Genomic DNA, 25,869 nt, shown 5'->3' on the forward strand with positions numbered 1-25,869 from the left:
GTGTTGTTGTAAGAAGAGGAGATAGTGTCTGTCCCCTGTTTTTGGATGCTCCTCTATAAATGGAGCGACGAGAGGAACCACGTGTGGATGGAGACTGTAACGCTCCCATGGATTTAGCAGTCTCTGTGTCCTTTTTCATTTTTTCCAGAGTGGAGTCTACAGCCGGTCCAAAAAGTTGTTCCTGATTGAACGGCTGGTTGCGGATAGTTGTTTGTACCTCCTATTTAAAGCCTGAAATGCGTAACCAGGTATGTCGTCTGAGTAGCACACTAGTGTTAATGGACCTAGAGGCTGTGTCGGCTGCATCAAGGGCACACTTGATTGAGGCATTGATAATTAATTTGCCTTTCTGAATCGAGTAATTTGTCTGAGTCTTGTACTGATCAGGTAAATGTTGCAATAGGGTTTCTAGTCAGTCATAGTGAGTCCTATCATACCTAGCAAGTAATGCTTGGGTGTTAGCTATGTGCCAGTAATTGGCTGCTTGGGCAGCAACTCTTTTGCCAGAGGCATCTAGCAACTTATATTGCTTATCCGGAGGTGGTGTGTCACTGGAGGTTTGCGAGTTGGCGCGTTTTCTAGCGTTAGACGCTACTAGTGAGTCTAGGGGTAGCTGCCCTTTGATGCAGGTGGGATCATCGGGGGCAGGTTTGTATTTCTTATAAATTCTGGGATTGAGGATTCTAGCTCTCACTGGGTCTTTGAATATGTCTGGGGCATGTTTAATGACCCCTTTGAGCATTGGCAGTATTTGGACAGATTTCTGTGACTGTTCGAAAGTGTCTAGAACGAAATCCTCATCTGCAGGGTCTGAATGCATGTGAACCCCAAGGTAAATAGCAGCTCTATTTACAAGCTGCCCAAATACAATATTGTCATCTGGGGAGATGGTTTTGTTGGATATGGCTGGGGATCTGGGAGGTCTGGGGGATCTATTGGGTCATCATTATCGTCCCAATCATCCTGTGGTGTGTACGTATCATTATCAGGGTCAGTGAAAGGGTCATTGTTGCCTCCGCCTAAATCCTCATCATCCTGCGGTGGTGGTGTATGTGGTGGAAGTGTTATAGGCTGTGGAGGTGAGAGAGGTATAGGAGGAAGAGTAGGAGGAATAGGAGAAGAGGGTCTTATAGGTGAATTGGCACAGTCTTTTTTCTTCACAGACACTGCAGGAGTGTCTGTTGTGTCCAGCTTCCTCTTCTTGTGCGGCACAGCGGGCAGATGTCCTGTTTTGGGGTCAATATGGAGTTTTTTCTGTTTGGGATCGGCAGGATCTGGTCAAAAAAGTTCTTCCTCCTGGATAACCGCTTTCTGCGCCAACTTTTTCGGTTCTGAGCGGGGTTGAGATTTGTGTTCCGAGGCCTTAGGAGGTGTTTTAGAGTCCTTTGGCTTGGCTATGGAGACTGAAATCTTTTTCGGTTCCGAATGGTTTGGTTTCGGATCCAAAGGTTTTTCTTTCGGTGTCAAAGTGGTCGTAGCCGATTTCTTTTTGGGAGTAGGTTGCTCTCCCAGCTTTGATGCCGAAGGCGTCTTCGGGACAGGGATATGCGGTTTGCTCGGTCCCGAGCTACTGGAAGGCTTGTCCTTTATCTTCAGAGCCGGGCCCGAGGGAGGGGCTTCTGAAGTATGTTTTCTGTCTCGACAGGAGCCAGCAGACGAAGGCTTGACCAGGGTCACCTTTTTCTCGGGTGGAGTGGGGGTAGGGGCAGTTGTACTCACTCGTTGACCAGGAGTGATGTGGTCGTCTGAGTCGTCTGCTTCGGACACGATTTCCAGGTCTTTGGAATTTTCCTCTGGGACATCTGGGCCTTCGTCGAAGATGTTCACTGTTGCCGGAGCTTCTCTCTGCGCCATGATGTGTCGTCGGGCCCGGCGATCACGATGGTCTTTTTCGATCGAAAAGAGGCGCAGGCTTGGCAAATGTTTTCGTTGTGTTCTGGCGAGAGACACAAGTTACAGACCTTGCGACGGTCACTGTGTGGGAATTTCGCTACACACTGGGGGCATTTTTTGAATGGAGTCCTTTCCATGAGCTGTAGGCCCGAACGGCGTCGATAGGCCCAGCAGCCCGCGTCGCCGACCGGAATAGAGTTGTTAAGATGCACGTCAAAGATCACGGGATCGAAGACAACACCGGAGAGTTCTAGAGAGCTTGCGCGTCGAAAAAAGTTTGAAAAACAAGGTTTCGAACCAGAGCGCAAAAGTTACATCCGAACCCAATGGCGGAAAAAAACAATCTGAGGATGGAGTCGATGACCATGCGCACTATCGTCCAAGGGAGGAGTCACCTATCTCGTGACTACAAAAGACTTCTTCCAAGACGACAACAAGGTGCAAGCATCCGAGCCCAACACCAGATGGCTATCTAATGCACAGTGTACGATCTGCAGCTCATATGCCTCGAACATAGGCATTCCGCATGCCAAAGCAGTGGTAGCAGCTGTGGTCAATCAGCCCTCAGACATTTTAGAGGTAGTTTCGTAGCCGATGTGAAGTGGACGTCCCTAAAGAGGGCTATTTATTTATAGTCCCTTTCTGCATCTCTCTACCCTTCTTCGCCCGAGTACACCCCACAAAGAACTTATCCACCCAATGATCCTTGGTATGATTAATGTAAAAGCTCAGGCTCTTTCGAGGTGGATCTTCCCCCCCCCCGAACGCTTTCAGGAGGAGAGGTGGAGCAAAGAATGGGGAACCGTGATGGATTGTCCGACATTAAAGGGTGTCACAACTTTAGCAGAAATGCTGCCCTAGTCCACAACACCAGTTTGTATGGAGAAAACTGTAGTGTACACGGAGTGAAAAGACAGAGCATGTCACTCAATAAGGTGACAAGCTGCAGTTATCTTCAAATGGGGTACACATAAGGAAAGTAAGAACCACATTTAGTTCCTACTGTGAAATGACATATGGAAATATACAAACCAGACCTTTAAGAAAACGCATCACAACAGATGTTTCAAACAAGAACAGTTGGCCTGGTAAATGCAAAAAGGTCCAGAGGGATGAAAAACTAATAGTGGCTACGAAAAGTCCTTCCTGGCTAAGGAATGCACAAAAATCAACACACCTGGCAACTATGCCTGTAATGGAACTGTATGGTGGGATTCACACCAGGCCACAAACTTATCCAGCATTTCATATAAAAATTTTTCAAGATGGATGCCTGCCGCTAGAATGAAAGCCAGCACCTCAAAAGGAAAATACAAAGAAGTCAACTGTCACCACTCAATCTTCATGCATGTAGGTGTACATTGCGCAGACGTGGTTGCAAGACCCTAGAAGATCCTAACGAAGCAGCAGTCTGATCAGAAGACAGATGCCCATGCCTGAAGTTCTGCGTTCCACATACTGCTGCCCCAATATGGAGCCGCCATAATGATTTGAGCCAGTCTTCAGACCTCGGGGCAGGAGAGAGGCAGGAACTCATACAATCCTGAGCTCCACTCTGGAATGAGTCTCCAAGAGAGGCTTTTTGGGAACTCCAGTGTGCAGAGGTGTTGATATTGTGTATTCGCAGCAGACGCAAATGGATCTAGCCAGGGTTCTCCCCACTGGTGGAAGATGGCCTATTCTACCTCAAATTCATGATCTGCTAGACATTGGTGGCGAGGTTCATTCATCCTGGCATTTAAAGATCTCCGATAGTGGTTTACAGCTAGGGAGATTTCCTGCGACCCACCCAGTTCAATAGGCGCCGGGCCTCCTTTCACAAGGCCTAGGGGGCCCAATTCTCTATGTACTTGTTGCCATAGCACATGTTAAGAGCCATCTTCGCAAGATGGGGCACTCCAGACAACGATCTGTTCGCCACCGCAGAAAACAGAAAATGCCGAGACTTCGCCTCCAGGTTTTACCAACCGGGGATGCTGGGGAATGCACTGTGGATCAACTGGTCTAACAGCTCCCTCTACACTTTTCCACCCATTCCCCTGATCCAGACAGTGTTGATCAAACTGTCGCAGTCATGGGCCAGGATGATCCTCATTGCTCCGGAATGGCCTCGGCAGTGGTGGTTCACCGACCTGCTACACCGGTCTCTACTGCCGTATCTTCGGCTTCGTGTCGGCCGGACCTTCTCACGAAGTTCGGAGGGCAGATGGTGCATCCCAACCTCTCGTCATTGAGTTTGGCAGCATGGCTCCTGAACTAGTGCAGTATGGACATTTAAGTCTTACAGAGAGCTGCATGGAGATACTAAAAGAGGCAAAGAGACCGTCTACGAGGACTTCCTACGCATACAAATGGAAGAGATTCTGCATTTGGTGCGCCTCCAATGATGCGGATCCTACATCCTGCAAGGAGGATGTCATCCTTCCGTACTTGCTGCATTTGGCTCAATCTGGTCTTAATTTTCATTCTATTAAGGCTCACCTCGCAGCTTTAACTGCGTATAGGAAATGCCCTTCACAAACTTTCTGGAAGGTTTGAGGAAGGTGTTTCCTCCCATTAGGCGTCCTTCGCCTCCGTGGGAGCTTAATGTGGTGCTGTCTAGATTGATGAAGAAGCCTTTTGAGCTTATTCATAAGGCTTCTTTACAGCATTTATCCTGGAAGGCAGCTTTTCCTTGTAGCTATAACATCAGCTCGCAGGGTGAGTGAGATCCAGGCTCTGTGTTGCAAGAGCACTATACTGTATTTCATGCATCTACGGTTGTCATGAGGACTCACCCAAAGTTTCTCCCTAAGGTGATATCTGATTTCCATGTCAATCAAACGATCACCTTACCAACGTTTTTTCCACATCCTTCCTCTCCGGTGGAGAGGTCCCTTCATTCACTTTGATGTGAGACGGGTACTAAAATTCTACTTAGATACGACCAAGGAGATTCGTAGATCGGATCAGTTATTTGTGAATTATGGATCGGTCAGAACTGCTCTTGCCACCTCTAAACAGTCCACTTCTAGGTGGATTGTGTCCTGTATCCAATTGTGTTACCAGAAAGCTAACAAGACTCTAGGGGGTAAGCCTAAGGCTCACTCTACCAGGGGCAAAGCGGCTACTACGGCTTTGCTGCGTAATGTTCCCCTTGCAGACATCTGTAGGGCTGCCACTTGGAAGTCCGTCCATAACTTTGCTAAGCATTACTGCTTGGACTCTGAGGCCAGGGCAGATGCGCCGGTTGGGCAGGCTTCGCTGAGGAATTTATTTGCACAGTAGTGATTCTATACGTTTCTTCCACCGCTGGGTTTGGATTGTTTGGGATGGGCTTGCCATTCTATTCACAGATTAGGACTATACACAGAGATCCCCTACTACAGAAGGAGTAGTTTTTTACCTGTAACTCCAGTTCTGTAGTAGGGGTATCTCTGTTATAGTCATAAGCGACCCGCCCTCCTCCCCAGTGGATGAAACGACGACATCATGAATGCTAAAGGCCTGGCTTTATACACCTTCAAAAAGAACTGAAAGTAACTTGCCTTTGGCTGTACATCATGGGATATCAAGGGTCTCTAGAGGGTTCCTTAAAGGCATGGCATCTCTTTTCCAGACACATAATGGCAGCCTTTGGGGCTTGTCTGTCCAACCACTCCTCTCTATCATGACAAAGGAGTTTTGTGAAGGGTAGTTTCTCTTGGTGTGAAACTTAGCTAAATATGTAAATTTAAATATTATTTGGCTATTTTGTTTGTCACTTCAGGATGAAGTGCTGGCCAGTGTAGGCTTGTTAATTTCAGGCTGCATTATTTGTCTTTGATTTTCTCTTAAGTGTCTATGCAGGACTGCAGAAGAGGACAACTTAAGAGACTATTTTGATTGCTCTGGGGTCCCCACACATGGGCGGGACTATTCACAGATAAGGACTATAACAGAGATACCCCTACTACAGAACTGGAGTTACAGGTAAGAAACTACTCCTTTTATTCCAAAAACATTGCCTGGGGGGTCAACTACAATCGATTTGTTGGGAGTATGATTATGTAGCAGAGCCTAAATCAATAACTGCAATTATACAAAGAAGCCTGATTGCCCTAGGATTAAAGATGGTAATGACTTTTGTATAGAGTATGTTAACCCTGCTATGCATGTCATGTGAAGGGGATTTTTCTAAGAATCCTCATGCATAATAAATTAGACTAGTTTCAAGGAAACCAAATCGACATTTATTCAACACATAATTGGGTAAAGGTCAGTGTTAGAACTGTTATGCAGAGCAAGGTAGGACAAATGTAGGTAAAAGGTCACTTTGCTACTTAGGCCTAGGTTGGGGAACATAACACTAGGGGCCACAAGCTCCAATACCCATATCCTTTGCCCTGGTTTGAACTCAACCAAGGTAGCCTTTTGGTCATACTAGTACTTCTGGAGCACCTGGTTGGCCTGAAGGTTTTTTCCATGTACTCAACCATCCTGGAATGAAGGCCAAGCCCATAATCCACTATGTCGTGTTTTGGCTCTCCAAACATTTTTTTCCATACTTCCCTTTACAAGACTCAGGGGACCACTGACAGGATGCCCAAACAGAGGCTCAAAGGGGAAGAACCCCACTACCTTCTGTGGCACTTCCCTGTAGGCAAAAAGCAGGCATGGAAGTAAGACATCCCATCTCCTTCTGAGTTTCTCCAGGGAGTTCACCAATCATGCCTTTCAATGTCTGGTTTATCTTTCAATCAGGCAATTGGTTTGTGGGTGGTACGGGTAATGTGAGGAGTGTGGAGTGCGATTCACTCCACACTCCTCCCACGTGTTTCAAGTATGTAGATCTGAAGCTCGTACCTCTTTCTGCTACTACCTCCATAGGGATACCAACCCTGGCAAAACACCAAGGAGGGACTTGGCCACTGCAGGGACAGTGGTTGACTTAAGGGGAATAGCTTCAGGATACATGGTGGCATCATCCACCACCACCAGAATATATACGTTCCCTGAGGCTGACTGAGGGTCTAAGGGGGCAAACAATGTCGACCTCTACCCTTTCAAAGGGAACCCCAACCACTGGAAGTGGAATTAAAGGGACCTTCAGGCAGTCTCCTGCCTTACCACTGGCTGAGCAGGAGACAGGGCTGACAAAGTCATTCTCCTTCTGGGACATCCCTGGCCAGTAGAAGTGACTGACTAATCTACTCCATGATTTATCCTGACCAAGCTGCCTGGCTAAGGGGATATCATGGGCCAAAGTGAGTAGGAACTCTAAACTTCTGAGGTACTACCATCTGTTTAGAAGTTGGTCCCCCGGTCTTCTTGCCTTTTCTCTTGGAGGGCTGGTCCACTCTCTCAGGGTCCAGCACCTTTTTTCATTCTGGGCTTTGCTCGGTTTTCTGGTTTACACACAAACCCAGTCTAGGATCTCTAGTATTCCTGCATGGGTCCTCAGTTCGACTTCAGCCCAAGGGGGAAGTCTCCAGATTATTTCCAAGCAGACTGTCCACAGGGAGGGTTGGGGACACAATCACTTCCTTTTGTCAAACTACTTCCTCTCAGTCAAAAGATACTATAGCCATGTGATGGATCTTTGTGACATTGTCAGCTGCGGTGACAGGATAGGTCCTTCAAATCAGGAGTTTAGCCTCTAAGGCTATCCTTTTGATCAGCTTCTGAAGATCTACATCTTCAGTATCTATTCCCTCTAGGAGATTGCTGGGTTCACTTCCAGTGGTGTTGCTATCTGAGGGGGTAGTGATGGACTCAGCATTACTCTCCTCTTGAGATCAATCATCCTCTTCCTCATTGGGGGAAGTTTGACTTGCCAGGACCTTGCCGTTCTCTGCCAGCAACTGCTGCAGATGGTTCTTTGTGGGGTGAGGACACATGGCAAGTTTCAATGCCTTGCACAGCTCTTTAAGCTGTGGAACTCGTAGGTATGCATGGGTGGGTAGGTTGAGATCCTAAGAGGTACCTTGGGTCTCAGACCTTATGTTTAAAGTAGTTGGGAACTTATTAGGAACTTACAAAAAATGCTAAGGACCTAACTGCTTTACAGACTTAATTTATAAACAGTGGGGGGCTTTATCAAGGCCCTAAAACAAGTTTAAACTAAATTTGGGAAAAAATCAATAATTTGAAAAAAGATTTTAGCTAAAGACAATTTTGGATTTCCTCTTGTGAAATCACTCATCAATTTAGTGGTACAACATGCGGAGTCTTGTACCCCACCAATGTAGGAAGCTGACTCTTTATGTGATATACCATGCAAAGAGTCCAGAGATTTTCCCAGAAGTGTACAGGGAACAATGTGAACTCAAAGTGCTCTATTTTTGGTACTGTGGCCAAACAGCCTTAGGTCTACACAGAGTAGAGTAAGACTTGTTATACACACAGTGACTAATCATTGACACCTGACTGAAATAGGAGATCCGAACAAATTTAATAAAAATAAGCTTTTCTCTAGATTTATTTTAAGCCCAAGATGTACGTTCAAAGGTAACAAAATGGTTACCTAACCAGTGGAGTAGTTTTGCAGCTTAAAGAATTTTCTGGATTCACATGCTGTGATATATTCTACCATTTAGTGGCTGTGTCCAGGCTGGTCTCTTTCTCTTTATTTTTTTTTCCCGTCGGCATCGACCACCATTTGGTGCTAGGTCCATCCCTTGTGTGACGTCAGACAGCGTCCCAGAAGTTCCTGTGCTTGGTAGCCATCTTCGGACTGTTTTTTTCTCCTTCCTTTTGTAAATAAGGGTACATCTTTACTTTTCCTGTTTTAAGTTCCTTCTCTTCCTTTCACATGACTTTTCTCCCACCTGTTTGCTTTCCTCATCTCTGGGGATGCACGTGGGTGACATGTGAATAAAAAAAAAAACTCTTCAAGATGCCAAATTACTCCTGCTGGTAAGTAACCATTTAGTTTTGCAGGATGAATCCTTTTCTGGAATCACATGCTGTACATTAGATTATGTAGCGGTTTCCCCTTCCTTGGGATGGTTGGGGTGAGATGTGGAAGAGTTTGCAAACAGGTATTGAAGTACTTTTTGTCCCACCTCCGCATCCTTCGCCATTTATATATCCATACAATAATGCTTGGTAAAGGTGTGTGGGGAGGCCCAAGTAGCTGCTGCACATATTGAGTCTAATGGCACATTGGCAATAAAGGCTAGGTTTGCTCCCTTTTTCCTTGTGGAATGTACTCTTGGCCGGAATTTAATGTTTTTCACACTGAGAAATAGCATACCTGAATTGCTTCTACAAACCAATGTGCAATTGTTTCCTTTGTAACAAGTACACCCTTGTTGGACTTTTGAGTGAGAGACAAACGATTGATTCGCCTTATGGAATTGTTTTGTTTCCTGTAGATAGTATAGTAAGGCTCTTCTTACATCCAGGATATGAAGGCTTCTTTCCGGACGCGTTTGAGGGCTTTTTAAGAAAACTGCTAACTGAAAGCTTTGATTCATGTGGAATTTACTTACTACCTTAGGTAGGAACTGAGGATTGGTCCTTAGGACAATGTTGTCCTTGTGGATTTGCACGTATGGTTCCTTAGCAGTTAATGGTTGTAGTTCACTTACGCACCGTAGGGATGTTATTGCAATTAAGAATGCAGTCTTTATTGTGATATGACGGAGTTCTGCTTTGTGCAGGGGTTCAAAAGGTTCTGTCATAAGCTGTTTTAGAACTGTGTTTAAGCTCCACATAGGTACAGGGCATTCCCTCTTGATAGGTGGTCCTGAAACCTGGAGGCAAACAATATACATTTCTTGTTCTCCACAGTCTGAATACCTTTTGCAGACTACTTTGCTTTATTTCCCATTTGTGCGAGCTGCTGTTCTGCATGATTAGGTGAATTGTTTGCAGGCTGATTCTCTTTGGTATAGTCCATTGCCATATCTCCTGAGCTAGCTTGCTTAGGGTAAATGGTTTTGTTCCTCTCTGTTTGTTCAGGTATACATTGCTGTAGTTTAAGGTTGGATTAATACAGTTTTCCCTGCAATGTGGGCATGAAATGCTTTTAGTACAGAAACATTCTTCATCTCTAGGAACTTGATGTGTTTTATGGAGTCTGAATTGTACCCTTTACCCCCTATCTTTAGGTTTCCTGAATGCGCTCATCATCTCTTGTAAGATACAGCTGTTGTGATAGTCACTGAGCGAGTTGATGTTTTGAATGATATATCTAGTGTTATTTTCTTGGATGCCCACTATTGTATCTCCTTCTCTACCCTCTGCTACAACCACTAGTTGTTTGTGACCAATTGTTGCATATCCATTCCTAAAGAGCACATGTGTAGGCGTGCATGGGTAATGAGGGGGGGTATTATGATCCCATCGTGCACATTAGTTTCATTACTGTCCTCACGGTCAAAAGACTGTCCCTTCTTGTGGTGAAGAGTTTGCTCCTTGATTGCTTGTATACTCCTTAGGGTCAGGTGTGCCCGTGCCATTTTGGAGTTTAACCTTGCTCCTAGGAAGGTCTTGTCCTGTTCCAATTTTTGGTAAGGATTTTTTGTGGTTTATGGAGAAACCCAATGCTTTTAGCGTTGTGATCACCTGTTGAATGTGTGTGTAACATTTTGGTTTTGAATTCGCCTTCACCAACCAGTCATCTGGATAGAGATGGACGTTAATTCTCTTCAGTCCTTCTTAGGGATGCTGCTACTGTTGCTAAGCACTTTGTGAATACTCTTGGTGCTGATTTTATTCCAAAGGGCAAGGCCTTGAATTGGTAGTGTGTGCCTTCGTGGCTGAACTGGAGCTATTTTGTGTGTGCTTGATTCATGGGGATGTGTAGATAGGTGCCTTAAGTCTACTTTTGCCATTTAGTCCCCTTTTTGTAGCTGTGGGATTACCTCTTGTAGGGTTGTCCTATTGAAATGCTGGGCGCGAATGAATATGGTTAAGAATTTGAGATCTAGGATTGGTCTTGACATAAGATCTTGCTTTGCTACCAAGAAATAAGGTGAATGGTTTCCTTTGTTGCGCTCCCTTGTTGGTACTTTCTCTATTACCTGTTTTGTAGGAGTTCTTTACTTCCTCCTTCAATTTTAAAAGTTCTGGTCTTTGGAACTTTTTCTTCTTTGGTGGAGGTTTCCTGGTTAGTTCTATACAATAGGCCTGGCACAACACGTTTAAAATCCAATTGTCTTTCGTTATATTTTCCCATTGCTGTGGGTAAGGTGCTATTCTGCCTTCCACTAGTGTTGTGTAGGGGCCCTTTCTTGTGGGCAAGTCGCTTGGCGTTTGCTCCTGCCCCTCTTGAGGGTTGTACCCTGGCTCTTCCTTCGCCACGAAAAGGACTGCTTTGGTTGTTGCTACCAGGATTGTTATTCAGACTGTTGGCTAGACTGCTGTCCGCTGTCTTGCGGCTGTTGCTTCTCTGTTGAGAAGAACCCCCTTCCTGTGGGTCTTCTGAGGTTAAATCCTCCCCTTTTGAAGGAGCCCCAGTATTGCAATACTCCTTTGTCCTTTATTTGCAGTAAGTAGTCATCTACTTCATGTCCAAACAAGGCATCTCTTGTGAAGGGCTTATGGATGTTTGTACTTACTGTATGAAGCCTGAGATTCTGAGCAAGGCATGCCTTCTTAGGATTGTACCTGTGCACATTTGTCTGCTGACTGTATCGGCTGCATCTAGAGCTGACTTTAGACAGGTGTTTGCTATGTTTTTCCAATCCTGTATTATTGATGTTGCTCTTTTCTTTGCCTTTTCAGGGAGTTTGTTCATTATTGCCTCAAAGTCGTCCCATTGTGGGGACCATACCTTTTGAGGAGGGAAATTGGAATTAGCTGTGCGCCATTGAGTTGCTGCCTCCCTTTTCACCTTCCTCCCCACCATGTTCATTTTCTTACTTTCCTTTTCTGGAGGTGGACCGGTGGAGGAATGAGCGTTGCTACTTCATGCTGTGGTAACAATGATGGAGTCAGCAAGTGTGTTGCCTTGAATATATTTGGGATCCTTGGTGGAGGGTTGGCATTTTTTTTTAACCTTGCTGTTACTCCCTTTGCTGTGGCAGGCTCCTTGAAAGCCTCCTTGCCCTGAAAATAATTCTTGGTAGCATTGGAAGTTGTGTTCATGGATAGCGTCAACGTTTCTAGGAGGAAGCATGAGTCTCCTTTCTCCTTCTCTAAGGGGACCCCAAATATATTCATGTGCCCTTTTGATGAGGCGGTTGTAAGTGGCTATGTCGTCTGGCGGTGAAGCCTTCGAGGGATAGCTACAGACCACTTCTTCAAGGCTCTCTGGGTCGAGGTCGTTCCACTCTTTCGGAACAGATTTCTTCTTCAACGTGCTCTTCGTGAGGTTCAGGGGTTGCCGAAGGTTCGAGGGTATTATCTTCTTCCTTGGCACTGAAGTAGTGGAGTGTTTAGGAGGAATTCTATATTCCTTTAGTGCCTCAAATGCCTTCTTCCGTTGAAGGAGTGCAGTCATTTCTGCCTCTAGGTGATTTTTCTTTTTCTCTACCTTGAGGGCCCTTTCTGCGTCAGAAGCCGGAGAGATCCTCTTTTTTGGTGTGATGGTTTCAGCCTCCAAAGGCATGGTCTTTTCCTTCGAGACCTCTCTTCCGACACTCATCTTTGTCTATTTCAACGTTTTTTCCCTTGTATCCCTGGCATGGGATCTGTGAGGTTCTTTAGGCCGCGGCTGACCCCCGGTCGACTTTTTCAACGCCTGGGCTACCTTTTGCACCTTCTTTTTCAGGACCATGGTATCAGATGGGTGAGGGGTCTTATTACCGTTTCAGCATTGCTTTCGATGCCCTGAAGAATTCTTTTCACAGTACATCTCTTCTCTGCTTCGCCCTCGAGGCCCAAGTACTTCAGCTATCCCTGCTGTTCCTGGCTGCCAAACAAAGCTACGTGGTGCTCCTCTCCTTGCCTTTTCCGGGCATTGAGAGTTTGATACGAAAACAGCACAGGCCTCGCAGTCGATAACCTTGTGATCCCTGGGCAGGCAGAAGTTACAGACCTCGTGTGGATTGCGTTGTGCGAATTTATGGTGACAATTTGGGAAAAACTTGAAATCAGTCACTGATCCTTCTTCCTTGCTGTTCTTGATTATTTCTTCGATGTTCTGGCTTCAAAGGTAGTTGCCTATCTAATTTCAGGGTCTGGGGGTGCCACCTAAATGCTACATTTAGGAGTGTTACAGGGGAGTGACCGGTAGGGACCAACATGTTTCTTACTTGGGGTGTCTACACCCTCTATTATGCTACCCTCCTGTGGGAGGGGGGCATATTCCTAATCCTGATTGGATAAGTCACACCATCTTCAAGATGGTGGGCACTGAAAAATGTGCCTCACTTTGCATCCAGCACCTGAGGGGTGGAGTTGGCGAAGGGGGCACAGCTACCATTCTCACTTAGTTTTCCTGTCGACTCTCCTGCCAAAGGTGGGGGGTTGAACCGGGGGCTGCCATCTGCTGCCAGCAGGAGAGGCTGGGATCACATTACAAAGCCGGCAAGGTTTTTGAAGCTTCCCTCTCAAGCACCGTGCCTTCCTGGGGGAGTAGGTGCGACACCACCATCAGGGATGGGCTTTGTTTCTGGCCTCAGAGAGAAAGGGCTCTCGAGACAGGGGTCCAGAAACATGTCTGGTGGCGGCAGGCTGCCTAAAGCCAGTCAGAGACCATACCAGAGTTGGTAGGTTTTCAGGGGGCACCACTGTGGTGCCCTCTGGGTACATGTTTTAAGAAATCTAACACTGGCATCAGTGTGGGAATATTAAGAGGAGCTGTTTGGTAACAAATACTGATGGGTTCAGTGAAGCCATCATGGTGCCGGGGAACTCGAATTATCGAGGTTCCAGCCCATGTACTCTCTATGGCTTCCCTGGCACTTACAATATTCAGAATAGACCTAAATATTGAAGGAGCATATTTGCTCATGCAGATATGCCCACACATTAGATATAGTGCACCCTGTCTTAGGGGTTTAAGGCCTGCTAGATGGGTGACTTACCCATACCTTAGACAGTGCTGCTTTGACATGGCACACAAGCAGTGTGCCAAGTCGACTTTGTCTTTTTTGTCTGCATCAAGGCATGCAGGCTGCAGAGACAGTTGGTATGGCCTTGGTGAGGGATCCTTATGGGACCCTCTTCAGTCCCAATGCCCAAAGTTCCAGGGGTACCATGTATTAGAGACTTACAGGGGGCTCTGAAGTTATGCCAACCTAGCACAGTTTTAGGAACAGAGCTCTGGCACAGGGGGCCTTGTTACAAGGGACCATATGCACTTTCAATCAAAACTACATCATGTTACAGGCAACAAGTGTGTGTGTGGGGGGGGGGGGGGGTTACCCATGTCAAAAGAGGCCCTTTCTCACACTTCTAAAGGCCGAACAGAAACCGTAGCAGGTGTCAGCCTCCTCTGGGGATGGGTACAGTTTATAGACAACATGGAGGCTGGCCTAGAGGCACTTTAAGTGACACTGTGGACACCTCTTGAAGGGCCTACATTCAATAACTTTCTGTGCATCTCCACTCTCCAGTATCAATAAGGAAGATGTGGGGCCCCAAAAGCAGGGGTGCCTCGAAGGCTAGGTGGCCTGGTTGTCGATGACCATGTCCAGAGTGTTGGAGCGAAGAAGAGGAGAAAAAGATGGAACAAGCACTGGAGTAGAGAACTATTCTCCACAACAGGGAGGGAAGCAACAGGCTTCCGGGCTACAACATTCAGTGTGAAACATGTCTATACCGGGGACAATAGCGGAGGTAAACAATCGATGTTCATGCACGTTCACTACCAGAGGAGGAGTCATCCAGACCTTGTGACTCAAAAGGAGACTTCTTTAAACATAAAAACAAAAGAAAAGCAAGGTGCAACAGTAGATTGGAGGAACATGCATCGCATTTGTATCTACAACCACACAAACTATGAACACAGTGTTACCCTAGTAGCCAAATCACCTCATTTGAAAAGACCCTGAATGCACCGAATTCCACTGCCCCTCCCCCTGGAGGCCATAGCACCTCATTTTCTATAGCACAAGTTTGAAAGGAGCAAGAACGCAGGCAGTCTCTGGGGAGCAGGGAGGTCCACATATGGATCTATGACCATAACAAATGCTTGAGAATGAAAACATTACTTACCAGTAACAATCTGTATGAGGCTTGTAGATGTGTAGTATCAACTGCTGTGCCTGCTGCTGCAAGACTCTGCAAGTTGTTTTAAATCGAAGAAAAGGTTTTTGTTTCAAGCGGCCCATGACCCTTCCATGAATTTCACAATGCACCAGGGCACAGACTCAACTCTGATTGTTTTTTCCTCAAAGGGTGTGCATAAGCAAAGCCTTGTGCAGTATGTGTATAGTACATGTAAGGCGACAGATGTATGCAAAGTTAAGCCCACATGTTTCAGGTTTGCTTGCATCTGAGGAGGTGGGTAGGGTGCATATGAATCACAAGCACTGCAAGCTGCAGACAGAGTGATAAAAAAAACACTTTCCACTAGCTTGGGGCCATTGGTGGTTAGCAGGGGAGAACATGGTGGCTAGATGGGCAGTCTAGTAGGGAACTCTCTCCCTCCGGAGGCTTATAACATGTTTAAGTCCGAGTGCGACACCGAAAACGAGTGAAAAGCTCGCCTAGCAGGTTTTTCCACGCAGTTTGTGGTTTCCAGGGCAGATTCACAGACATGGATGAAGATCAGCTCTTCCAGCAGGGAAAAGGTCGCGGAGAAGACAGCGGAGCTAGGCTGTGGAGAGAGGTGGTGCAGGTGCTTTGCAAGGATCGGCGTGCCTCAGCACAGTTTGCTTCTGGAGCACTCCAGGCAGCATCACCACTAGCTGGCAACTGCTCTAAAGTTCACACACAATGGCTGCTCAGGAGATGGAGTTAATAGAAGGAAGAAGCCCCATGAGCCTAACATGAGGGTTCGTGTTAAGCGGTAAAAGAGAGCCCTGGAAAGCGTCCATATTCTCTCTCCCGACAAAGAAAACCAAATGAAAAAAGTCAGTGTGTTTGGGAGGAGGAGGAACCACAGAAACTGAACTAGGAAGAGTTAAAAACAGATATTCGTTAAAAATAGAAGTATAGCACGCTGACAGAAGGGGGAGGGGGTGGCACTAAACAACAGGGTACTTTGGTAAGTGAATTATCCCCATACTCTCCCCTCCTTGACCAAGGCCATTTTAAAAGGAGTGACTACCTTAGTAGGGAAATCTATAGGAAGCCTTAACACCCCCCCCCCCCCCCCCACTCTGCCTGCGAACCTAAACAAGTCCAGGGAAACTTAGGGGGAGGTCAGCAAAACCCACTGATCGTAAAAAATGAGGCTTTTTTACGGTCCAATTTGATAATCAAATTAAAAAGAAGTGGGAATCCTTCCCTATCTCACCAATACTGTTTAACAAGTCAGTCAGCCTCTCAACAACAGAACTCGCTCACCATAAAATCGAATTTTCATAATACAGGAGGAGATACAGCATGATTTGAAGATAAAAACCAGATTCCAGGCAATAGAGGATACATTGTCAGCAGTAGATCAGGTTGGAGAGTCACAACAGACCAGAGGTACACAGGAAAAGTTACAGCACCCTACAGGTCAGTCATGAGCTCAAAATCTCCTGAAGGCTTTGTAGTTTGTGAAGACAAAAAAAAAAGAAAAGAAAAAGAAAAAAAATCAAGCGAGGATACAAGAGGCCTGACACACTTTGGAGGGAAAAATTAACAACTCAATGGAGAGGATGTGTACTATGAAAACTTCCCTTGAGAAACTTAATAGAGGTTGAACTCAATCGCAATGAGAAACAACTATTAAAAAACAAGGGAGAAAGGGGGTGTGGTCTGGCCACACAGGAAGAGGGGCCGCTTGAATGCGGCGCTCCGAGCTGTGGGAAGCCCCGGTCGGCGACAGGTGTTCTTTGACGAGAGGAAAAAAACCTTAAAAGTGCTTTCTGGACGGCGGAGAGTCTGTGGATCAGACTGTGCTACTTTGTTTCAAATTACGGCTCCTGCTTCATCCTAGAAATGAAAGGAATGCTGACTGCGATATAGAAATCACCTCACAAACTACGGGGGCAGCCTTACCTAATGAAGAGACTGAGGGAGGGACGACGGAGTCTTTCATTGTGGCACATGACTCCAGCTGAACCCAACCAAGGTCTGTAGAGTTTAAGTGGAGTTCACGTACTGTTTTAAATGATCACTTCATGAAGCGCTGGAAGGGCTCCAGCTGAAATCACTAATGTGACGTCTGTACCGTTTAAAAGATTCCATATGGCTGTTCTGCTGTGTTGACTCAGTCAAGCTAAACAAATGCTTTAACCTTTCGTGAGGACAATTTCAGAAATTAGTGCACAGTCTGCAACATTGTATCCCAAGGCTTGTTCTTTTGTGCTGTGAGGAGCCTGGTATGTTGACAGGAGTTCCTTGGTGAGAAAGAGAAAGAGAGAGGGGGAGAGAGAGAGAGAGAGAGAGACCACGTCTTTCATTAAAACGAACAGTCCAAGATGGGATATAATTGAAGCTGGAGAAATGTATGCGCTGTTTGAAAAAATGCCCCATAAAGCTTCAGCTTCACTACAATAAAGAATTGTGAAATGTATGTGTTGTTGGGAAGACTGCCTTACGAAATTGAACTGTAGTGTCGATTAGCACACAGTTTAACTGAACAAATGTTCCAACTGTCTCTGAGGAAATTATGTGGAAAATATTAACAGACTGCAACATTATATAACAAGGCATGTTCTTTAACCTATGTGCAGCAAGAGAGCTGGTAAGTCGATAGTAGCTCTTCGGCTGCCTTTAATATACTCTGTCAACAGTGGAGAGTCTAGGAATGTAATGGTAGTTTCTCTCATTTTTAGTTAACAACTGAAGTCTACAATTAAGGCATATTTGTGCACATATATTGATTGAAATGACATCCATCTGTCTACTCTCCTGTGGATTTGGGGACACGGGGTTATATTGCCAACTGCAACGCTTTAGCGATGACAAGTAACATTTGACAGAATTCGTGCCTCCTCGGCTTATGGCGCGTAACTCCTGAATCTTAAAGTTGCCTGAGGAGACTTTTATCACCTCATGTATTTATTGACAAAGTGAAATACTTTAACTGGAACGTCGCTAACTAGACTCTACCTGTTGTCCTGTGTATCTCATGAAGTAAAGATAGATGGCGTCGTCATCTACAACGCTCAACTCCTTGGCAGTTTTCCTCACTGTTTTGTCTGTGCCTCAACTAATAGGGGAAAACAGAGTCCACTACTGTTATGCATCACAACATTTGAAGAGAATTTACCACTGCATTATATACTTTAAGATTTAGTCATTCCTTCTCTTAGCAGTTTTTCCCAGTCTTTTGATACATCGCTGCTATGATGAAGCGGTATTGACTGGAGTTAGGCTGCCTATAGATTCTGTGTGCTCCTATCACGTAATGAAAATACCTGTGGAGATTTTGGACTTTTATCTACTGCCCTATATGCTTGATGAAACAAGACCAGGTAATTAATAGCAGCACTATTCTATAATACACTATTTCCTGCACAGTCCTTTTTGTTATTATAGTAGATGCAAGTGCTGATCTAATACTTTATTTTACAATATTTTGAACTATTTGAGATTAAACTGACTATAAATTAGACATGCTCTTTTATGTAGTACTAACAAAAAAAGACAAATTAAATTAAAAAAATAATAATAAATTGCACGTGCTCCTATTGTACGTCAACAACGTGAGAATCACACAAAAGATCTCTTACACCTATTCTCACTACATTTTTGTAGAGCCAAAGACTGCTCATATTCTTAAGCATTTATTCACTAGTTATAAAACTCCTTACAAGAGCATCTGGGAATGTCTTCTGGTAAAGCAACTGGTAAATCCGTAACACAACCCGCATACTCTGAATTCCTAAATCAGGGTCGCCCTACTTCAGAAACTTGGTATACGAATCTCCCAGCCCAAAAATCATCCAACCCTCTGATGTCAACTGCACCAGACCCCACCATGGATAAGGTACTACAGGAAATTACTGTGGTTGGACAGGGTTTAGAGGGAATGGAGACGTCCACATCTGCCCTTACTACTGAGACCAAATCGATGCATGCAGATCTTGCTGCGTTTCAGAGTAAACTAGATGGACTTAATGACCGAGTAACCACAGTTGAGAGCCGTATTAACAACATGCCAGATAGAGATCAAGAACTCCTCTTCCTCAGAAGTAAGTTAATGGATTGGCAGATAGAAACCGTCGGGACAATGTACGTTTCTTTGAATTTGCAGAAGGAATGGAAGGATTAGATGCCAAATGGCCCTCCCAAAAATTACAGGAATTACTTTTAATCCACCATTAGCAATGCAAAGAGCACATCGAATTGGTCCTTTGAAAAGTGGAAAAAGCGTATATCCACGTACGCTTATTGTTTGCTTCCTCAGACATGAACAAACTCGTCAATTAATTACTGCGGCCCTTACTCAGGGTTGATATCAATTCGAAGGTCATCAGATTCGAATAGCAGCAGATTTTTCAAAAGAAACAAATGAGCGTCATGAAGCCTTTCTTTCTCTTAGGCCCGCTTACGTCAACTGGACATTAAATTTGGCCTCTTTGAACCAGCACGTCTACGGATCGCTAAAGATGGCATATCCAAAGACTTCTTTAATCCAGAAGATCTTCGTCTCTTTTTAGAAACTCTTCTTCCTCAAAATATGGAATGTACTGCGCTTATACCTGAACCCCAACCTCTGCTTCCTTCCTGGATATCCAAGAAATCTCCTGAGGAATCTCCGGAGGAATCTCAGCACAACCCAAATCTATCTCAAAGCAGAGGAAGAGATCTGCTGTAACACGACTTACTATTGCAACTGCTTGGTTACAACCCGAGGCTCCGAGCTTTGATCTATGGCGGGCCAAACTATTTAATTTGTATAACTTGGAAATTAGCATGTATAGGTTGAAAAAACCACGCAAGAGGAAATTTGGTATTGCTATTTGGCAACCGTTAATTGATCATCTCACTGATTAACTTTTTCTTGTGTTTGTTTTTCTTTTTTTTTCTCCTCTTTGTTTTTTCTCTTCTCAATTTTTTTAATGTGTTATAGTAAAATTTAATTGTATTACTACCTCTTTGTGGATGTCTGTGGAACATTAATAAAAACAAATTTAAAAAAAAGATAATTCTGGAGGTTAAAAAACAAAACAAAAAAAAAAAAAAGGATAACATTGGGCCTCAGCACTCTGCACCCGGCCACTCTAGTGCCGCTGAGGGTGCAATAAAAGTGCATCCTTGACCCTGGGGGGCCCCTGAGTCTACCCCCAGAATACCAACTCCCACAACCGAATACTTACCTTTGAACCGATAACCCTATTTTCCTCCATAGGATAACATTGACTGTTTTTCTGTGAAAAGTGTGGAGTTGGAAAATCTAAGAAACCCTTTAATACTGTAACTAAATAAGAAAAAACGCCTTTACTTACCTGTTTACAAGAAATTTCTCAGTTCAGTATCCAGGTATACTGCACTGTGTAAGAAAAGTAATCTGTAAAGTAACCTACTTGACATTCTACCCTCCGATATAGCCTTATGGCTCGACCACACTACCACAAATAGAGAGCAAGGTGCTATCTACTTTTACCTCTGCTTGCCTTTGGGGTTCCACTAGACTCTATGCACACTATACCTCACTTTGGTATAGTATATACAGAGCCAGTTTCCTACAACAGTGGCAAAAAGCTGGTGGAGTGAAGGGGTTAAACCATAGTGAGGCAGAATCCCCAGGAATACAATGATAGATATCAATAAGATTTTCACTTTAAAGTGTTCAAAAAGAATGTAAATGGCTTTATAGAGTGTAGTAGGAGGCGGACAATCTTTTAATACTTAAGACAGTCACTTAATGGTATAATACTACAGGAGACATCTATTGCAAAAATAATGGACGAGTATTTTAAAGAAAAAAAGATGGGTTAGCCACTTTGCATGTACTAATCACTCATGCTGCGTAAAGGGAGTAGCTATTTAGACTTTATGGAGAATTTATTGCAGATCCAGTAGGTCGACGGCGAATAGCACATTTTCACATATATAGAGTGTGGTACACATTTTTAGGATATTACGGTCCAAATATCGATAACCCAGAGCCCCTCCAAGCAACATATCACCAGTTATTGGTGGGAAAAGATCATGCAAGCACTTTTTTGGCTAGCCTGCAAACTCTGAACGAGGGTCTCTGGATACCTGGTGAATCAGCAAAAACTGAGTTAATGATGTGGTATATGGCAATAAGAGAACTCTGTATATGGTATACCAAAAAGTGGTATAGCATGTAAAGAGTCCAAGTATTTCCTTATGAATGGACAGGGGCATGCTCTAGAAATCCCCAGGAGCTATTTTAGAGGGCAGTGTGGTCGAACAGCCATAGGCTCATCAGAGAGGAGTGTTAAACATCCTAAAATACACACATCATCAATAAATGATGCACACGACACAACAAGGAGATTCACATCAATTTATAAAAATAACATGCATCTTTATATAATATTTGGCACCAAAATCATTACCATCGGGTAAGACTTTTTGAGATGAAAATACTTGTAGTTTTCAAAATCCAACACTTGTTGCAAAAGGCGACAATGTTACCCCATGGAGGAAAACCAAATACGGCATACAAGTTCTTTACAGCAATTTACGAGACCAATCTCCTGGACTTAAAATGAGTAAGGGGCAAGGTCTAAGGCAGCAGCAACAGGTCACCTCAGACAGCATTGGGGCAGACAAGTGCACTAAAGCAACAGGTGTCAAATGTTAGTTAATGGGGATCGGTACGGTCAGAAAGACTGCAGGGTTGGACTGGGAGGACAGTCTATCAGAACCAACAGGGGGGCTCAGGCCTCACGATGCTCGGGGACATGGGGACATCTTTGGTCAACTTCTACTCTACTTTTGTGGAAAGTATCTATATCTACTCTCTGGACTTCAGTAAAATCTGCATCCCTCAGTAAAAAAATAATTTGTACACAGGGCGTACTGGACTCCGAAGAAGCTATCAAGCCTAGGAGGTAGAGAGTCGAAGTTATGCCTTAAATGCAGTTTGGAGAGGGCAGATAATGTCCACATGTTCTGGCAGTGTCCCGTTATCCAACCCTTTTGGCAAGAAGTGGGTAAGGCTTTAACGGTCAAAATAGGAAGAGAAATGAAGGTAATCTTTGGAATTTTAGAAGGTGATGGGCCTTTGAAAAAAAAACTACTGAAGAAACAGTCAACACTTCTATTTTAATTAGTTTTACTTGACTGGAGGAAGATATTCATGAAATGGGTGTCACCTGCCCCTTCAGTGTTTAAAGAACGGGCAATATCAGCTCAGCGAGTCAGGTAGAACGGGATGTGCAGGTTAATAAAATAACTATAGGGACTATGAACCTAGCGTCCAATGATTACGATAAAATAAAATAAAAAGTGAGGAGCACAAGGGCCACTAGGAAACGTCTATGAAATGCTGGATGAGGTTCTGGACCAGAAAGCGGCATCTCAAACTCTGCTGTGTTTCCTGGCCTGAGCACCTTGCCTTTTATTGTAAATGACGATGCCAAAAAAAAATGATAATAATAATTAGAACCCACAAGCTGTGCATAGACTGTAAATCATTACCCCACTCCCTAATCTGCTGGCTTACGTGCAGAGCCTGGTGACAAGTGGAACTAAGTTTTAAGTACAGTTGGCCTGACCACGCTGCAGCTCAGCAAGTTGCTGCTTGTGTAATGTTACCTAGAAGAAACACTTTGGCCTTTTCTTTCACATGGAATGCACTCTGGGAACACAGTGTAAAGTGTCTTTGGCCTCAGCATAGCATAACCAAGCCACTTTGACAAGTGACTAGCTGAGCACAGGCAATAAATAACTATTAAGTTTGCCTAACTGCACAAGTACTTTGTTGTGCTCTTTACAGGAAGACACTGGTAGCCATGTTGTAAGTTTCTAAGTCTTCTTTATTGGTTCCAGTTCCAAACAGTATCAGTCTTAGTTCAGCCATGTACCAGCTCCTACACCAGCCCCACCAGGAGCAGCCTGCCTAGCTGCTCAGCCCGTCTCCAACTGTCACCACTCATCCACACAGGCACCCAGGCATTCCACGCATCACAGTCACACCAACATTCCGTCACCATCTGTCACTCTGGCTGAGCAGCTAGGACGACCTAGGCTGATTACAATTAAATGTAATACTCAGGATATAACATACTTCCCACGTAATACATTATGGCCCTTTTGATATTAAAGATGTGTAGTGCCTTTTCCGCAAGCTTGTGTGGTTGTGGAAAGAAACTTGGTAAGTCAACGCTTGAATAATGTGAAGTGGTTATCTCAATTTGGGTAGAAACCTGGAATTTTGTCAGAGGACCACTACAGCAAGAACAAACTTTGGCAAAGCCACTAGCCCTTAGCTTTTGTAATGATTTTTAGAGATGCTGTATAATATCAGTTAAAAAAAAAAATGGTTTTCGCTGATGGTGTGCAGCATTCAAGGGGGGAGGGGGGGGGAGGTGCAATTATGTGCTGGCAGTTTAAGGTCACATTTTTCTGCAGGCTCACATGCATTATGACGCGTACACATGCATCACACCTACAGCCTGATACAGGTACCATTTGATTTTTCTTAATTGATCTTTGATGGCAGACGCCGCTAAGAAATATACCATATTCACCGCAGCGCACGTTGCCCTCAGTGGATCTGCACTTTGCATGCATCCCTGAGTCAAAAAGGCAAGGGCCGGGGGTCGCTCTTTTAAAGCGTTGGCGTCAACACTATGGAACTCCCTACCTGTGTCCATCAGAAGTATCCATAACTATTTGGCCTACAGAAAGGCCATTAAAACCTTGCGTTTCCCGAACTCATCCCACACCTCCTATGCTTTCTATCCTGCAATGCTAGTCCTGTGTTTTAGCGCTGGGACACCCAGCCACGGGGCAGCCATGCGCTGTATAAATCGTATAGCCGAACATAAAACAGAACATAAAACAGATTATAAACAATGTTGCTGTTCCGGAGTTTCAAAAACAGAAGGGAAATCCAGAGAGAAAATCACTCTTTAAAGGATTCCCCTTCATCCTACACCGCTCACCTGGCATGACGTCATGCCGTAAATTCTCCACTAGTGAGAAGTGAGCAGTGTGAGCATGCGCACATCGATGTGCCAGCTGTCACTGCAGTCCTGAAAAAAACGTCCGCCTGTGCCAGGGCACAAAACAGAGCCCGCTAGGACCAGTTTTGAGGCCCTCTTCAAAAAAACTGCACGTGCTCAGCACCGGTGAAACCCAGCTCACTTAAAGCCATGGAGGAGGAGAAAAGCAGCACACAAAGGAGAGAGCAACACATGCCGTCTAATCAAGAGCATGGTAAAGAAGACATACTCCAGGGAAGAAACAGGCCCAAGAAGAGGAAAGCAAGCAATCGAAAAAAAAGCAAGCAGCAATAAAAGCAACGAATGGTCGGCCTGTAAGCCCTCTGTAAGTTTTTGGTAGGCCAACAAAAGGTCTTTAAAAGCAAAAGAGCATATGCCAAAAAAGGATTATAATGGACCAGCTGGGTCAGTACTTACCCATCAGTTGTAGGTTTTTTGCGCAGTATACTGGGGCGGGGTGAGGATCCCTGGGCAGGAGCGTTGTTGCTAGCAGTCTGGTTGTGGGATGGTACCATGGCTGGTGCTGTTGTAGAGAATGCACTGTTGCTCATAGGGTTGGCAACAATGGCAGCTCCCTCGGCCAGAACTACGGCTGAAGAGGAAATTTAAGTGCAATTAGGGGACAAAACAAACATGATACCCTATACAGTAAAAAGCATGGTACTGCATGCATTACTTACACCCCCCCCCCCCAAACGTTCAGCTTTTTCAGTACTAGACTCTCCCATGCACTACTTTGCCAAGGCACGTCCTTCTTGACCCCCCTCAAAGTCCAACATACAGCCCCTTGATCATAGCTTTGCCAGTACAGAATATGTTAATTCTAGTTCAGTATTGGAGCCCCACTGCCACCAACCCACTCCATAAGCAAATTTGACACTGAATCTCTTTTGACTCAACAAAGAAGCACATATGGTACTCTTTCAATGAATATTTACTCCCTCATACCACATATACGCCCCTACACACTTCTGAAAAATGTCATTCTTGACTTGCTTCCCCAGTCCTGCACCCATCTAAATTGCTATGACAAAGTGGCTCATTCCCGATTCCCGATTCCAGTGCTTGTATGTTACAAGTCCATCAATGCTCCTTAAACTCAGCCTTCTGCATTCACTATTAAGGCTCCAGACATCACTGGCAAGCTACCCAATCCCATACAACAGTAACCTCTATTTAAGAACAGAGGATCAAGTACAGTTCTAAGCCTTCACACGAAGGTGAATAGCAGCACCTCTGATAATCCAGTGCGGTGCCCCGATAAAGATGCCCGATTCAAACCAATGATGAACCCAGCAGTGCGACATTAAATGAATGCTCTCCCACTCACAGGAAACTGGACGACTGCCACTCACTGAAAAACTGCAGCACCGTCACTTTTTGATGAACTACTTAATTTGACAGAGGGGTGATTTTAATAATAACCTGAGGTTTTTGCTTCCGTTTGTGATTGCTGGGATGCTATTTGTGCCGTCTGCAGTCCTTGAGTTCCCATCGCTGCAGCTGGGTGGAGGCCTTGTGTCCCGATTGGCGCCTGCTGGATTCCTTGTGTACTAAGTTGTGATGGCTGAATCCCCTGAGTGCCAATTGGTCCCGACGGAATTCCCTGAGTGCTTATTGGTGCTTGCTGGATTCCCTGGATATGCCGCGCATGAGAAGTATCAACTGTCATCAACTGCATCTGATTGAGGTGGACTGTGGATGCCACCCCTACACCAGTCTGAGCACTGATGGCTGAATTCTGTGCCTGAGCAGAAACTGGGAGAAGGAAACATTTTAACAATCATCAAGGGTGGGGCCTTCAATTCATATTGTTAGCACTTGGAGAAACAATGCACCAAGCGAAACCTTGGGCAAACAAACTCCCACA

The 25,869-nt window shown here is 44.9% G+C and overlaps 1 protein-coding gene across 4 annotated transcripts in view; it reads right to left on the reverse strand.

Annotated features, from left to right (window-relative positions):
• The window catches only part of SAP130 (Sin3A associated protein 130), an 862,033-nt gene that overhangs the window by 578,660 nt on the left and 257,504 nt on the right, over nucleotides 1–25,869 (reverse strand). For all 4 annotated transcript variants that reach the window (XM_085634456.1, XM_085634459.1, XM_085634457.1 and 1 more), the window contains 2 exons: nucleotides 25,425–25,757; nucleotides 24,417–24,591 (listed from right to left, as the gene is read on the reverse strand). In XM_085634456.1, coding sequence (XP_085490582.1) covers nucleotides 24,417–24,591; nucleotides 25,425–25,757 — 508 coding nt within the window. The remainder of the gene's footprint in view (nucleotides 1–24,416; nucleotides 24,592–25,424; nucleotides 25,758–25,869) is intronic.

The sequence above is a fragment of the Triturus cristatus genome, chromosome 11 (assembly GCF_964204655.1).
Source record: "Triturus cristatus chromosome 11, aTriCri1.1, whole genome shotgun sequence".
Taxonomy (NCBI): Eukaryota; Metazoa; Chordata; class Amphibia; order Caudata; family Salamandridae; genus Triturus; species Triturus cristatus.